We start from the raw sequence: 17,143 nt of genomic DNA on the forward strand, positions 1-17,143 counted from the left end.
AATGAGCGTAACAAAGCTATGTTAGCGGAATCATTTCAGGATAGAACAGTCAGGACAGTCAGGACACACACCAGTGTGTGAATGTGTGTGTGAATGGGTGGATGACTGGATATGTAAAGCGCTTTGGGGTCCTTAGGGACTAGTAAAGCGCTATATAAATACAGGCCATTTACCATTTACCATTTTTCTTTTTATTTTAGCCATCTAATTTTTAAACAAGAGCCATAAAGTGTCTATCTGCAGGGACACAATGGTTAAGATAGAACATCAGACGCCGTCTTCTTGGATGTGTCTCAGTCTACAGTTTGATTGTTCCCTGCAGAATAGTGATGGCCTGTCCAGCTATGTTGATTCTTCCATCATCCCTCAGTTCAAGTTCCAGCTCGCCACCACGACTGGAGCACTGGTAAGCTGCACAGACACAATAAGCAGGTTAATTATGGATAAAAGTGGAACACAACGTCTGTTATCATCAGATAAATGACACATTAGTAAAAGGCGGAGAAGGTTCAAATACCTACCCAGCATTTTCTTCTTTCCTAGTTTTTCAGACCAGTAGCTACCTAGGATTGTGTGGTTAGAGCCTGCCAGAACAAAGAATGCATAGCAGGAATAGCTTAACACTTTCTCTCAGTAATAAGACACCTGTAAATGCATCCTCTTTAATCACTTTAGTCCAGCTGCTTATATGTAAACGTTTTTAGACACACAAACATGGTCAGAATTATGTTATTTGAGAAATAATGTCTATAGATTACATACTAGTAAAGAGCAACCATCTTACCAGTGACAGGATCCTCAGGGACGCCAAACCATGGAGAAAAGTCTCTCGAGTAGAAGTCATATCGTGGCTGGCAGTCAGGTGATCCTGTTTCCACATGTTAGCAGTGTTTGATATGTAATGTTTGTTGGCAGAAACATTCAGTGAATGTTGTTATACAAATTAAAATGGGCAACAAACGAGTCCACAGGATGGTGACGGCAAAGGAGAAATCGGCGCACCATTTGTCCTGTGATCAAACATTTCCCCAGAGCTCAACCCAAGTGAAGGCCTATATCAGGGGTCCCCAATCCCAGTCCACAAGGGCCGGTGTCCCTGCAGGTTTTAGATCTCACCCTGGGTCAACACACCTGAATCACATGATTAGGGATGGGTACCGGTGTCCGGTGCCATGATGGCACCGGTTCTGACATAAACGGTAGTAACCAGACCGAAAAGCAGCGCACATTTCGGTGCTTTATTTCGGTGCTTTTTTTTCCTGAGCTGTGATACACTTCTAGCCAATCATTTTACGTTTCCGAGGATAGTAGGCGGGGCCAGGTACGTACGTTCTGTTAGAGCAGAGCTACAGATTAAAAATGTCCAAGGCGAAGCGGTCAAAAGTCTGGCTGTACTTCACAGCAAAAGATGCAAACTCAGCAGCAACAAGTGCTTTAAGCTGATACTGTGATACTGTCAAAGGAGGTAACACCAAGAATCCGATGAAACACCTGGCGACGCATAGCGTTTTTTTTTAAAAGCCGAGAAATGCGCCGTATTTGATAGCTTGCTGCGAGACCTCACACCGTGCACGTCGGGTGGGTTGCCAGTTATCGGACCCGGAGCAACATCCCCCAAAATCCCGAAGAATAGAGTCCTGGCCCCTAGCCCTGCCAGTGTAGCAGAAATGATGAGGATGATGATGCAGCAGCAGCCGTTCTTCTCTGTGTGAGTAGCTTAATGTTGTTCGTGTGTAATTTACGTTGAGTAGGCTAACCACGTTATTACATTAATGCATGTAAGGTGAACTAGCAAACATCATCATAGCTACATGCGGCTGTCTTCTTGTTTGATGGCAGATACTCCCTTCACCCTGGCCAAAAAGGCTAAAATGACCAAAGAAAAAGTGGAAAACAGCTAAACATGAGAGGTTTTTGGACAAAGTTTGTGTTTTTTCCATTGTTTAAGCACTGCTTCCAACCAAGAGTGATACCATATATGCCACATAGCTGCAGAAAAGGCACACATTGTTATCTTTTTACAAAAAAACCCAGCTGAACATGAGAGGTTTTTGGACAAAGTTTGTGTTCTCCATTCTTTAAGCACCGGTTCGAGCACCGTTTAAGCACCGGCACTGTTTCAAAAGTACCGATTTGGCACCGGTATCGGATAAAACCTAAACGATACCCATCCCTACACATGATTAGTTCATTACCAGGCCTCTGGAGAACTTCAAGACATGTTGAGGAGGTCAGTTAACCTTTAAATCAGCTGTGTTGGATCAAGGACACATCTAAACCCTGCAGGGACACCGGCCTCGTGGACTGGGATTGGGGACCCCTGGCCTATATTATGAGTGGAATCATAGACTGTGCTCTTCATCACCATCATCATTAAAACACCAAATGAGGGAATGTTTTTGGCAGAGTGCTGTTCATCCCTCTAACAGAGGTGCATTGAAGCTTTTCTGATGGTACATGGTGGGACCACACCTCGCTTAAACACTTCATGTTGGGTTTCCTCTGGTTTATTCTTTACTGTTACGTCTTCATTTTAATGGAATTACTACATGTGGTCCGATCCAGCAAGTCTACAACTCTACGAAACGCACAGCTCCGATTACCTTTCATAGTGATGATGACGGCGCAGAATCTTCCACTTCTCTCAGTATTCTCAAGAGCCACAGTGTCAACTTTCAGATCGGTAAGCGCAGAGCTGGAGATAATACACAAAAAGCACATATACATTTACTAAAACGTGATGAGTGGGTGTAGAAGGCCAGTTGCTTGATTATTTGTTTGGGCTTTAAACATATGAATAAGCCCCACTAGCCGGGCACCTGAGAAATATAATTGATTGTTGCTGAACAAATGTTTAAGATCTCATGAACAGTAGGACCACTATTGAGATTCCTTTGAATTTGGCAACAAGCAAAGTGTTTTTTAACCAACATGTCACAGCTGTCAGCCAGTCGAATCAGCAGCTTCTTGGTGTTGTAGCAAAATAAAACTTCCTGAACCGGGAGGTTTCCGACTGCCGCCTGTGTCACACATGTAAAGGCAGAGACTTAGCTGAACACACACACAGGAATGTAGTTACACTTTCTCAAACTGTTCAGAAAAATGTGATTTCTGACCTTGATGGTGTCTTTGAAGTCGTTGGGATCCTGAAATAAAGGGAGTTCAGAAAGAAAGCCATTTTATACACTGTTAATAAAACACAAGAACTCGTTTTTTTACATTACAGGATCTGATTAAATTGTTCATGTAACTAAACAGGAAAAGTTTATTTTACCACTCTGGTGGGGGGATTCAGAGGAAAGTCCATGATGTACCCTTCCTCCTTCTGGGTGACGGAAAGATCTCCACTTTTGGTCTCAAACACCAGGGTGGGATTTACATTTTCTGAAGGAAAAAATCCATTATATGGTTACATGCTGGCACCTCTTTGCTCCTTCTTGCAGTCAGCTGCATTGTGCATTACAGGCATCTTTTAAAATAGCTCCAGCGGCCTTTTCTAGTGCACCATGATGTCACTTTTTGGTTTTTTGAAAAACCTTTTTATGTGTAAATGTTGCATCTTACTGATGTGTTGGAATAGCACTGCTGCAGAGGCCAGAGTGGCATGACCGCACAGGTCTACTTCAGTAGTTGGTGTAAACCATCGAAGGCGGAATCTTGATCCTGTTAATCACACATTTAAGACTTTTTTCAGTTTTGTTTTGGTATTAGTTTCAAATACACAGAGTTAAGCAGTGTAGATAATAATGTTAGTGATTGGCTTACATCCACAAAGGTCTTCAAGGTCCAATTAATGATTTATTGGTTAAAGATTGACAAAAAGCCTTATAATTTAGAAACCATCATTGGCCTCCCGTCCACACTGAGACGGCGTTTTCCCCGAAGGAAAACGCAGCGTTCTCAAAACGCTCTCGAAAACGCATATATTTGAAGACGGTGCTTTGGCATGGCAGTGTGGACTGAAAACGCAGACATTCGAAAACGATGGCACATGTTAGTCATATGATGCAGTCATGTGACCAATTAAACAAAGATCGAGGAGGGCATTACACAGCAGTTGTTTTGTTTGCTCTCAATTTTGACAGCCCTATTAAAGATTAATATCAGTTTCTACATTCTTTAATTCTCACTCGCTTTTGCAACGTTGTACTTTTGTGTTACTCGCAGCAACAACTCCACCTCATTGTTAGTCCATTTAAAAAAAACTTGGTGTTTTTCCTCAACATTTTGCCGCGACGTTTCAAAGAGCCAGAAAGTAAATAAACGGCAGATAGAAATGAGGTAGGTCGAATCTTCTTGCGTTTTACGCATGCACAGTACTGGAACGTAAGCGTTTTCGGCCGTTTCAATGTGGACGCACAACTCTGTGAAAACGAATTAAGACGCTAGTGTGGATGCAGAGCGTTTTCAGATGAAAATGCCGTTTTCAAATCTATCCGGGCTAGTGTGGACGTAGCCTTAGAGAAGCTGCTCATAGCTGGAAGTCATTCAATTGTGGGAGATGAGGAAAAAATGTGGGAGATGGCTCTACAACATCTGTGTGTGAGCAGAGAACTGCAAATGCCAGATGATATTTTTGGCAAATTACAAGAAGAATACTGAACTGTTACTGTCATGGTTTGGGTTCACTTTTTACTTATTTAATTTAAATATCAGGCACTCTTTAAAAAGTCATACATGCTTTGATCTTATTACATATGGACTATTGTAATTCCCTCTAATATGGGCTCAACCAGTTTTTTTCTCCTTTCTCAGCAAATATAATTCAGAGTAAGGCAAGGCAAGGCAAGGCAAGTTTATTTGTATAGCACAATTCAACAACAAGGTGATTCAAAGTGCTTTACAGAGACATTAGAAACAAGAACAAATAAAAAGCATGATTTAAAATTGAATAAAACAAGCAAATTAACTAACTAATTAACAAACAAACAAACAAACAAACAAACAACAGTATATAAAATCAAAACAGATAAAATCAGAACAGTAGATAAAATCAGTAGTTAAATGTAAGTTTTGAAATTTAAGCTTAAAGTGTGGATTTGGTGCTTTATTCAAATGCAGCTGAGAACAGGTGAGTCTTCAACCTGGATTTAAATAAACTGAGTGTTTCAGCTGATCTGAGGCTTTCTGGGAGTTTGTTCCAGATATAAGGAGCATAAAAGCTGAATGCAGCTTCTCCGTGTCTGGTTCTGACTCTGGGAACTGATAAAAGACCGGATCCAGATGACCTGAGGGATCTGGCAGGTTCATACTGGGTCAGGAGGTCATTGATGTATTTTGGTCCTAAACCATTCAGAGCTTTATAGGCCAGCATCAGAACTTTAAAGTCTATCCTCTGACGGACAGGCAGCCAGTGTAAGGACCTCAGAGCTGGACTGATGTGGTCCACTTTTTTGGTCTTAGTGAGGACTCGAGCAGCAGAGTTCTGAATGAGCTGTAGTTGTCTGACTGATTTTTTAGGTAGACCTGTAAAGATGCTGTTACAGTAATCAAGCCTACTAAAGATGAATGCATGGACTAGTTTTTCCAGGTCCTGTTGAGACATCAGATCTTTTATCCTTGATATATTCTTGAGGTGATAGTAAGCTGACTTTGTTATTGTCTTAATGTGTTTTTCTAAGTTTAGGTCTGCATCCATCACTACACCCAAATTTCTCGCCTGGTTTGTGGTTTTTAGATGTATAGATTGAAGTTCTCTGGTGACCTTCTTCAAAAGTCACATTTTTAAGTCTGAAGTTAAACTTATTGTATCTGTTCCTGCTTCTTCTTTGTCTTTGTGTTAATGATACCTGCATTCCTCTTGGACCGACTGCACACTGCATTTTTCACTGTGACAGCTTGTTGCACAGTTCTTTGGACTCCATACAATGTAACATTTTGACCCGACAGACTGCTGAGGACAGTTTGTGCACAAAGTGAGTACAATGCAGCTCTGTGTGTGTTTAACTGTATAGGATCTCTCTAAACATAAGCTATTGAACAGATAAACTTGAAAAATAATGAGCTCCTGCTAATGGTTGTGGGTCCTTAATTCTGCCTGACGGGACTAGTTTAGTTTTGCTGAAGGCTAACCTTTCGTGAATGACATTTCTCAATAGGTACAAAGTGCCATGAAATAGACTTTGTGGTGATTTAAAGATATTTTTCTCTAATTAACTGTATTTTGACCCTGAAATGTCTGTTGTCTCACTTTGTTAACAGAGCCACTGGTTTGATTCAGACACTCCTAACTGTTCCTGCAGCTCACATCATTACAAAATGACGTGGCATTTTCTCTTAGAGCCTCACAGCTGTGCAAATTCTTCACCACTACTCACAGCTTCTTCTTTATTTAATAGTGACTCCATTTTTTCCTATCATACAATTTCCTTGACTCATTTATTTCACTTGTCATGTTATTCAGGTTTTCAGGTTTTTGTTATTTTATTTCAGTCTTTTTTATTTTCTGCAAATACGATATACTACGGTTCTTATAACTATAAAGTCATACAAACTTGTTAATCCATATTGAAAAATTTCTATCCTGCACCTATAGGGACTACTTTTAAGTTTAAGCAGTATGTGAATCATACACCATACTGTATACTTTTGAAAGGGAGCTTTCCATTACAGCATTATAATCTAAGAGGCTTTGGAATTGGCAACCCAAATGTGATCTGAATTAAAACAGACATACCTGTAGTAAAGCTATCAGAGGGATTAATCCTGGTGATGAAAGCAGTTTCTGAGAGGTTCATCTCTGCTGCTATCTTGTAATACAAGTCATCACTCAGCTCCTGTTAGAAACACACGATTTGATGAGTAAATATAAATATTTGTGATGAGTGTCACTGATATGAGCTGCTATGACCACGGTTCCAGATTAACTGGGGTTTATGGAAGCCCGTTTCCGCCACTAAAAAAAAAAAAAGGATCCATAAGTCAAAATTTCGAGTTATTTTCTCGAAATTTCGAGTTACTTTCTCGAAATTTCGACATATTAACTCAAAATTTCGACATATTAACTCAAAATTTTGAGAAAAGTAACTCGAAATTTCGAGTTAGCGCTGCCAATCAGTAATCTACATGAATGACGTCATTTCCTTGTTACCCGGAAGCTGAAGCCCTCAGCTACAAATGCTACAGCTAAGCTACCGGTATTACATCCAGTCGTGAATGCACAGATTGCTGAGTGTTTTCAGCCTGGCTTCACAAATGATGAAGTCCCTGTGTTATTAGCTGAATCACATGGTGTTACTATCAGCAAACGTACTCGTGAAAGCGCCAATTTGTTGGGATCCGTTTTTGAGTGCGCGTTCCTCTGCGCCATATGCTTCCGGGTAACAAGAAAGCGACCTCATTCACATATATTTTTGATTGGCAGAGCTAACTCGAAATTTCGAGAAAAGTAACTTGAAATTTCGAGAAAATAACTCGAAATTTCGAGAAAATAACTCGAAATTTCGAGAAAATAACTCGAAATTTCGAGTTATGGATACTAGCTTTTTTGTTTTTATTTAGTGGCGGAAACGGGCTTCCTTAGTATGGAACGCCAGGACTGCCATAATGAATTAATTAAATACACCATTAAATAATTAATTAAATGTGGCAATAATTAATTAAAATTGGAATTAATTAATTAAATAAATAGTTATGACACATGTAATTAATTAATTATTGACACATTTAATTAATTATTTATGTATTTCACATTTTAATGAATTATTGACACATTTAATTAATTATTGACACATTTAATTAATTATTTAATGATATATTTATTTATTTCATTTTGGCAGTCCTGGCGCCTGGCTCTCATCATGAAATAATTTTATCTGTCAGCCTCACCCATCAAACTCAGGGGGCGGGGTTAACGCTGATCGAGTCAAAACCATTGCTTTGGCCTGGTGGCCATTGTTTCTAGCACACAACAACCGGCATGTGGAAGCTAACAGAACTGAGCTTTGAAAAACCCTGTTTGTGTGTTACCAAATACCGTTTTAATATTTTTTTAGCCGAGAATGTAGTGGTTTAATCTTCATGTGTCTGGTCGGTTTGTCAAGATACAGCCTCTTTGCAAAAGTGCTTCGATGATTTCGGAGATGTCTGCCCAGTCTCACGGCAAAGCGTGGGATAGACCCGCTCGCCTCGCAAGCAATCCCACCGACAAAGCGCAGGCCCCGGTACACAGCTGTAGTAACCCCCGCTGACTTCTTTTACTGAGGTTATATTTATCGGTGTTTTATTTCCTGATGTTCTTATGTGTCCTACGTGTTTCAGTCGCCAATTCTGAATTATAACTAACATTAAAAACATGTTTAAGGAGGAGAGAGAGCAAATAAATCTGTTTAACATCTGATCTTTGGGTTTTTGTTCAGTAATCAGCGTGACCTGTGTATAAACACATAAAAGAGATAAAGTTGGTGTTTCCGTCATGTAGTAACTGCTGGCTTTAACTGTACAAAGGTTGTTCGACACTATGAAACACATACAGACTTCATGATGTTCGGCTAATATTTTTATTGTGAATATTAATCATGCTGACCTCGCTCTGTACACCACGCAGCGAGGTCAGCATATCCACGATATCCACGATATCCTCAGCTCCATGAGTTAACACAAAGTTTCACAGCTGACTATCTAACTGCCAACTATTCCAGAGACGTGAAAATATACAGCATAAAGAAAAGTGTAAGAGACTCAGCAGCAGATTAGAATAACAGTTATAGATTTAATAAATCACCAAATGAATCCAAGAAACGAGCAAACCTGTTCCGACAATTTGAGTTTGTATTCCCTCAGCTGCAGACTCGCTGCTGTTTAAATGTTTGAAAAGGAAGATTAGATATAAACAAACGTCAAACATAGACTCAGTCTGCCTTCACATTTGATATGAGGCCAGCACGTATAGTGGCCTCAGCAGGCTATTACTGAAATACACGTGCTATATCATAAACTATGATATAAACAGGGAGGTCCTATTAACATGTTTAGTTTTAAAGGACACCTTCCTGCCTTTAGTCTCATTCATGAGCAGTATTAGTTTTCTTCTAACATCCAGAAGTCTGCACGATGTGTTTCATAGTTTGTAACAAGCCTTTGACAGGTAAACATAACATGACCGAAAAAGCAAAAAAAAAAAAAAAAAAAAAAAAAAAAGAGAGAGAGTGTTGACATAAGAAGAGAAAATTCTCTCAATTATGGAGACAGGCAAATGGTTCATTTATGTTTGATGTGTGTTTATTCCTCCCTAAATATCGTCGGTGAAGTTTGCCATGCACGTCAGATTTTCCTGCGCATTTTTATACGTCTGCCAACAGAGAGAAAAAAATCACATTCTAACAGACAGCTGGTGCTTAGAATACAGTTGAATAACTATTAAAAAACAGATGATATTTAGATGATAGTTCAGTCTAACACATGTGCCAGTGAACCATTAAACGTCTGTGAAACTATGCAGTTATGAAACGTAACTTTAACCTCAGCCAAACCGATTTGCTCAGTTGTAAATAAAACAGCGAAGTAAACGTGACCCGACAGACAAAACCTGAGTGAATGAAGTCCAGCGTTTAACCACTGAGAGCTAAAACTCAGCTGAGGTTTGAAAGCTGTGTGCCGGTGATTGGACATCAGCCGCTGATGAAGCTGTTCGCCTATAAAGTGCTCTGTAAGGAAACAAGCTCCAGCAGCTCTGCGCTCGGGGAAAACACTATATTTACTTATCTTGTGCAGAAAAATGCGCTGAGATTGCGTTATATCGAGCACCGGCTGCCCAGTTAAACTGTGACTATCACCAGGTAACGTAGGCGTGTTTCTTGAATTAGCAGCAGGTGTTAAACAGCTGACAGATGAGGAGGAGGATGCATGCAGGTAAACTGAGGGTCTGTTGAGCTGATCGCTGGTTTCGTGAGAAAAATGTCAGCTCATTCTTTATGTTACAGAAGCACAGAGACACAAGACCAGGCGGAAAGAGACGATCGTTCGGTGAAAATGAGAATCTGCGAATGCAACATGTGGAACACGGAGAGTGGAATATGTAAACAAACCGGTTAACGTAACCCCCTCGGTGCACTCTGCATGCTAATTGTTAGCAGAGCTAGTGAAATCTCTGAAAACATCTGAGCACTTTTGCAAACATGTTCTATGTTGACAACCTGACCAGACATACGTCGCGACATTCGCGGCTAAAACACTGTTAAAAGTGTAGCTGGTGACAGAAAAACGGGGTATTTTAAAACTACACCACCACCATTGCTGCCTGTGATTTGATCTGCATTCTGGGATACCTGGCTGCCCCAAGTCTACACAAGCAATCGATTATCTAGGATCGACCTGTTTTGACTTACTTTGCACGGCAACCAATCAAATGTTAGAGAAGCTGCATGGGCAGCGTTAACCCCGCCCCCTGAGTTTGATGGGTGAGGCTGACAGATAAAATTATTTCATGATGAGAGCCAGGTGCCAGGACTGCCAAAATGAAATAAATAAATATATCATTAAATAATTAATTAAATGTGTCAATAATTAATTAAATGTGTCAATAATTAATTAAAATGTGAAATACATAAATAATTAATTAAATGTGTCAATAATTAATTAATTAAATGTGTCAATAATTAATTAAAATGTGAAATACATAAATAATTAATTAAATGTGTCAATAATTAATTAAAATGTGAAATACATAAATAATTAATTAAATGTGTCAATAATTAATTAATTAAATGTGTCAATAATTAATTAAAATGTGAAATACATAAATAATTAATTAAATGTGTCAATAATTAATTAATTACATGTGTCATAACTATTTATTTAATTAATTAATTCCAATTTTAATTAATTATTGCCACATTTAATTAATTATTTAATGGTGTATTTAATTAATTCATTATGGCAGTCCTGGCGCTCCATACCTTAGGGGTTGGTCGAACAGATGTGTGGTCGACTTGCTTTTCAGGAGCCGCTACCAACAAAACAGCAAATAAACACCAAATACTTCATCTGTGATATTTGTGAGGTTACCTCAATCTTGTTGCTCATGATGAACAACTAAATGTTTAAAAATGTCGCGAGTGTACCTGGTGATATTCTCATGCAGGAGGCGATCGTGAAAACGGCAAACAATTAACACCACGCCGATGCTGTTCACAGGGCAGCAAGAGCAAACGATCGGGAGAATCTTGTCGTCGTTATCGTTCCCCTCGTACGTGTTATTGCTCCGATTTCAGTGTTTTCGCTTCACAACTAAAGCGTGCAGTTTACTTTGTGTTCACTCAAATGGAGTCGAGTCAACTAGCTCCACCTGTGGCCGAGCGCCACAGCCTACAGCCAGATTAACTTGTGACACATCTGCACCTGGCTCTATCGCCACGTTTGAATTCGTTTCATGCACAATACATTTGGAACTTTCTATTTTGTCTGTTTGCATGTCTTGCAAATAAACCTTTAAAATAAATGAAATGGCATTATGTATTTATTTGTGGCCTACATCAGTAAGAAATGCACAATTATATACACAAAGTTATAGAAATCACCACTCCCGTTGTTCATGATGATTTCAATATTTCTTCCCATAACAAAGAAATACGTCTTGAACAAATATATGACACATTCATATTTCACTGGTGTTGTAACATCACATCCTGTAAGCATAGTCTGCCTGTGTCTTTTCTCTGTAAATGAACATTTTCAGCCAGTATAGGTAAAACAACAACATGGCTGGAGAGAGTTTGTATGAGTTGTATAATTGTGGTTAATCTATAAACATTTGTAAGGAGATGGCAGTTACCGTGAATTTACAGCTGTTACACAGTGATTAGTAATAAACAGAGCCAGTGAGAGTGATTGGATTTAAGAAAGTGAGTGACTCAGGTGTGTCAGTTGGTTTGTCATCTGTGTTTGAGTGTGGGGGAGAGCTAGAAATGTTTACTTTTAATGCTAAGCAAGGAATATTCATGATTTATTTCCAAAACTTGCATATGATCTGCAATTTGTAGCAGATCTACTGACTATCACATAGCAGCTGGAGCAGTCTCAAATGGAGGCCAGACTACAAATGTTGTGCATGCTAAATAAACAGAAACAAATGATCCCTGTTGTCTTTACTTAATGATTGGTTTTAGTCCTGACAATCCACATTGCTGTCATTGCATCTTTCAACATGTTTGTGGGTCGATTTGAATGATCCAGATGTAAGTGTAGCCACTCAGCTTCTTCTGCAGATATGTCACAAGTTAATCTAGTAGTAGCACTTGGCCACAGGTGGCAGTAGTGGACTGACCTCCATTTGAGTTCATCTTTCTAAAGCAGATGATTGTAAGCTTCTGGCAGGCAAACAGACGAAGTTTGCTGACTGAAAAAGAATAAACAACTAAATAAGTTAATTAGAAGCAGCAGGCTGATGTATCTTATTGTGTGTATCTGTTCTTGTGTGATAAGAAAGTTTTCAGGGGAAAGCAAACAAAAAAAACCCACTTTAATTTTCATGGTTTGATTGATAAAAGATTGTTTGAGTTAAAATACCTTTAAAAACACATGTTGTCGAGCTTGTTTTGCAGAACGAATTTCTGCCTCTGGTCTGCACTTGTGCGAAGCACCGATGCAGGTCGCCATAGCGCCAGACTACACATTAAGCTGTGGCCTAAATAGTTTTACTCACATGCAGAAGTGGACAAATTGCCGCAGGGTTTCCCTTGAACGGCAAATTGGTGAAGGAATCCAGCGTGTACACTGGTATCTCCATTGTAGGTAAGCGAAGGAAGACGAAAATGGCTTAAAAGTCAAGAGCCTCCTTCTTCAGCTCCGTTTTTGGTGGACAAAGTCCGCACCCACTGCTTTTTTTTTTTTTAACAAGAACTTTATTAATCAATCAGTGAGTACAACATACAAACAGATGAGGTATACAAGAGAGTAGAACATGAATACAAATAACCAGGAGTACAAAATAATGCAGTTTCACGTGCAATGTTTCCACTGTAAACCCGAATGTTCAAAGTAATTAAACAGATTAAGTAGTGTATACTCAAAGTCTTTAAAAAGTTCTGTTAACTTAAATATGTCAAGTTCGTATAACATGTTCTTCTTTTTGAGTAAATGAAACTAATAATATTTGATTGAATTTAACTATTTCTATATTAAGTAAGCATCACTTAAAATCATAACTTAAGCACAACGTAACACAGTTAAGTTAGGACATATAAGAATGGTAAAGTCCTGTTATTTTTGTTGTTTCAAGTAGGATTTAATAATAAACTTAATTTATGTAGCACATGCTAAAATACAATAAAATCTCAAAGTGTTTCACCAAATAAGTAAAATCAAATTGTCTTAAATGCATTAGTGAAAGACAAAATGTATTTATTTTAATATTCATTGTCAAAGGAGCTTGCAAAGAAAAGCGTCTGGACTTCTTTAAGTTCCTTTGACTACGATGACCTGGATGACTGAGAACCTTCACAGACATTTAATATTCATTGTTTTATCAATGTGTCCTACATATATATTTTTAATTTTTTCCGTAAGTGTTGAGCAGCTGCAGGAATCAATTTTTATTCCGAGTTAATCTCTGATTCACCCTCCGAAGCGGAAGGCGGCGCTAATGAGCATTAATACGAAACACAGAAGAAGTAAAGGTATATGGGCGGGAACAGCACCAAAGAGGCAACACGGACGACTGGAGAAAGTTGGACCTAACGGCAGCAACTAGCATCACTGGACTTACAGTAAGTTTTCAATGTTGATATTAGTTTATTGTTAAAATACGAATATTTAGTTGTATTTTGGGTGCGTGTCGAAAAGAATAGCAGAAATGTCGGTCCGTGTTTTTTATGTGCTTTGCTGCTCTCCCCGAAGGAAACTTTGCGCTTGCAGAGCTAGCATTAAGTTGTTGTAATGAGGGTCGCAGGCTGTTTAAAAAGTTAGATACTACTTGTTCTAGAGGTGGCGCCCGGTCGCCTAGTATGAAACAAAGTATTTTAATCTCTCAAAATTTTTAACAGCAGACAGCAGATGCCCTGGCTGAAATTCTAAGAATTCACAATGAACAGGTAATAATAGATTGTTACATATTTTCATAGGTTGAACCAGTGGAACATTGGACAGGTTCAATGATTTAAATGAGCTTTTTGAATTTTGCTATTACTCCACTTTGTGTTTGCTATTTGTCTGACTGTATTAAAGATGTGAACAGGTTATTTGTGGACATATGTTCTGATTTGACTGTTGTTTTTGTTGTTGTTCAGTAAACTCACCAGTATATACAATTCTGTTTTTATCTGGAAATAGGAAATCCATGATATCCACACCAAGCGCACTACCGTTCTCCACGCCCTTCCTGTCTATCTGCGTGAGGATGTCTCTGGATTTTTCAGAACCTGCACTGTGAGTGTCCTTAAGTATCTAACAGATACTACTGTGTATATAAACAGTGCATCAAAGTACAAACATGTATTTTGATGCACTGTTTGGACTTACCTTTGTTTAGTCTACCCATATGGTTTCCATGTATGGTCTTTTCTGTCTCCTCACTACGAATGAACTGAATTGGTGTTTTGTTGAAAGTGATAAGATGTTTAGTAAAACATTTTCCTGTGTATTTCCTTTAGCTTAGTTTCAGTCTATCTCACACCACTTGATTCTCTGGTGAATTAGCTGATTTATGTGTGCAGAACATGGATCTTCTGTTTTTCACCTCTTACAGTGAGACTCAGGTCTCCCTTGTAAAAGAGGTATTGGATCTCAGTGGGAGTTGGTAAAATGAGAAATTATATGTCGTCTGTTGCATTTCTTGGTTTAGATTGTGATTAGTATCTCTTTTTCATTAATTCAGGACGAATCTGATGAGTTGGAGCTTGATGGTGTTGAAGTGGCCCTCTTCACTGTCATCAGTGACCATGACACAACAAGTCCAGTTCACTACCAACCTGTGAAAATCTCTGTCGTCATTGAAAGTGATGCCGTGTTCAGTCTCCCCAGATTTGGTGAAGCCTTCCTGGTAATGTTTGGACTGATCTATGCACTTCACCTCAGCTACCCCAAAGGCCTGACCAACACTTTAGAATTTACTCAAAAGATTTTATTTGGTCTAGAAAGTGGTAAACTGTCACCCAGGTTACAGACCCTCAAGAATGACTTGGTTATGTAGGAACTCATCTGAAAGAAGGATGCAGGGTGAAGCATTATAAAAGACTGGTTCAAAGTTCTCTCCTTTCATCTAAATAATTCCTCAAAACATTATTGCATTACTCTACAGGTGTTCAGCCAATAGGTCCAAACTATACAACGTGCCTTTGTTCTCATTAACATAATGCAAAGCAACACTAATGTTTTGTATGTTTTAATGTTTTTCGTAATACTATTTCCAAAACATTGTGGGCTGCGCAAGATGACCTAAATTTCACTGTTTGATACTGGTTAATGTAAAACAAATAGCATTGTAATTCACTCAAATTGCTGCCTTGTTGTCTTATTCAGATATTAGCCAGAGAGCCAAAAGCACATTTTGATATTATTATTTGGCATTATGTTTCATTACTCTGACAGTTTTCCTGACTAAACAATTTTTGGTCTACTTATTTTAATTTATAAATGTTTTTGTTAATTATTTTTAATTTATTTAAATTTTTTTTTAAAAATGTATTTAATTTCAACATAGTGCTAAAAGGGAGCAGTCAAGATACTGTTCAATGGCAGATGTTTATGACTTTTGCATATTAAGTTACCGATACTCAGTGTAATTGAGGCAATCAATTGCCTCAAAAATTTTAAGTTTTGGGTCACATGTTTTTAAGTATCAAGTAGTCAACATATTTGACTAACGTGTACTTAAAATAATGACAACACAAACTAATAAACATTTGAGTTTTGTTAACATAAAAATGTTGTAGTTGTGTACTTATTTTTTATAAGTTCTGTGAACTTATTTCTTTGAATTTGTAAACTTGAAACTTTAAGTCATATTAACTGCAAATATTTGAGTTGACCGTTCTCAAAAGATACAAGTACCATGTAATCCAAACTTTTATGTTCTGGAAAAATTTGACTTTTGAGTTGATCAACTCAAAAAAATTGAGGCAATCGATTGCCTCAATTTTTTTGAGTTCTGGTAACTTATTCGGGTTTACAGTGTCCAATAGATCAGACAGTAGCAGCAAAGGCTGTCATACAGTTGTCCTGCAGCTGCTTACCAGAGAAAAGATGAGTTTGATGATTGTGAGATAATTTCACGCAGAGATGGAGAAAGATGTAAGAAAGACATGACAGGAGGAAGAAGAGCGCTTATCTTTTTAAAAGGAGCGCTCAGTGACATTTGATGAACTGGAAGTTTAAAGCTAGCGCACCTTCATTCAAGACCTACTGTTACTTGTATTCTTTGAGTACATTTCAGAGCCTGTAGTTTTACACTTTTGCCGAGTAAAGAAGTCAAATCAGTCCTTGCCAGAGTAATTCTTATCTGCACTTTTGCTCAAATAACAAGTGTGTGTGTAAATTTTACCACCGCTGCAGTCAGGTGGCGCCACTAGCGGGTTTTGATATGGGCGACATGGGCGGTTGCCCGGGGCGGCATCGTAGTGGGGGGCGGCATAACGGGCATCGGCAAAAAAAAGTTGCTCGTACTCATGCTGCCCCGACATCATGCCAGCGCATTCTGGGGATGTCATAGGCACCGATCGGTGTTCTTGCGGCCATTTGCGGGGAGTAAGGGCGCCCTCCGTTTGCGAGCTGCGCTTGCTGCTTGCGGCACAGGGAGGAGAGGGCGTGGCGGCGGGGGATTTCAAATCACTTTTATTGTCACATCACATGTGCAGATACACTGGTACAGTACATGTGAGTGAAATTCTTGTGTGCGAGCTTCACAAGCAACAGAGGTGTGCAAAATACAATAACATAAGAACAAGCAAAATATAAGAATGGCTTGCAGAATCTTTTCAGTCTCCTGAGAAAGAAGAGGAGCTGCTGCGCCTTCTTCACTGTGTGTACTGACCACGTAAGATCCTCAGCCAGATGTACACCAAGGAACCGGAAGCTGCTCACTTTCTCCACAGCAGCGCCGTTGATGGTGATGGGGGTGTGTACTTCTCTGCACCTCCGGAAGTCCACTATCAACTCCTTTGTCTTTGCGACTTTGAGGGTGAGATGGTTGTCTCGACACCAGTGGGTCAGG

At 39.0% G+C, this 17,143-nt stretch overlaps 2 protein-coding genes and 1 long non-coding RNA gene across 5 annotated transcripts in view; 1 reads left to right on the plus strand and 2 right to left on the minus strand.

Annotated features, from left to right (window-relative positions):
* Positions 1–17,143, minus strand: part of LOC309706776 (uncharacterized protein) — a 217,420-nt gene that overhangs the window by 94,212 nt on the left and 106,065 nt on the right. The gene's annotated exons all lie outside the window — the stretch shown is intronic.
* LOC309706779 (phenazine biosynthesis-like domain-containing protein 2) lies at positions 173–12,817 on the minus strand. Of its 3 annotated transcripts, XM_082533616.1 has the most exons (11): positions 11,061–11,245; positions 10,896–10,945; positions 6,677–6,776; positions 3,565–3,663; positions 3,275–3,384; positions 3,117–3,146; positions 2,932–3,020; positions 2,604–2,695; positions 785–868; positions 522–584; positions 173–411 (listed from the first exon to the last, which is right to left on the minus strand). In XM_082533616.1, the coding sequence occupies exons 1-11, from the start codon at positions 11,074–11,076 to the stop codon at positions 299–301; spliced, it is 846 nt and encodes a 281-aa protein (XP_082389742.1). In that variant the 5' UTR covers positions 11,077–11,245; the 3' UTR covers positions 173–298. The 3 variants fall into 3 exon arrangements, with proteins under 3 accessions (XP_082389742.1, XP_082389743.1, XP_082389741.1); XM_082533617.1 differs by lacking the exon at positions 10,896–10,945 and having other exon boundaries at positions 175–411; positions 11,061–11,239; XM_082533615.1 differs by lacking the exons at positions 10,896–10,945; positions 11,061–11,245 and adding an exon at positions 12,641–12,817 and having other exon boundaries at positions 177–411.
* LOC309706794 lies at positions 13,397–16,101 on the plus strand. The gene is made up of 3 exons (XR_014276787.1): positions 13,397–13,703; positions 14,266–14,361; positions 14,810–16,101. It is a non-coding gene; the product is annotated as an uncharacterized lncRNA (long non-coding RNA).

Source organism: Aulonocara stuartgranti, assembly GCF_965226115.1.
Source record: "Aulonocara stuartgranti genome assembly, chromosome: 5".
Taxonomy (NCBI): Eukaryota; Metazoa; Chordata; class Actinopteri; order Cichliformes; family Cichlidae; genus Aulonocara; species Aulonocara stuartgranti.

Coding starts and splice junctions, on each gene's coding strand:
- LOC309706779 (XM_082533615.1), bottom strand. CDS start 12,724: ATGGAGATACCAGTGTACACGCTGGATTCCTTCACCAATTTGCCGTTC. Junction 3,664..6,676: donor CTCTGATAGCTTTACTACAG/GTATGTCTGTTT, acceptor TGTGATTAACAG/GATCAAGATTCCGCCTTCGA. Junction 2,696..2,931: donor CTGGCTGACAGCTGTGACAT/GTTGGTTAAAAA, acceptor TATTATCTCCAG/CTCTGCGCTTACCGATCTGA.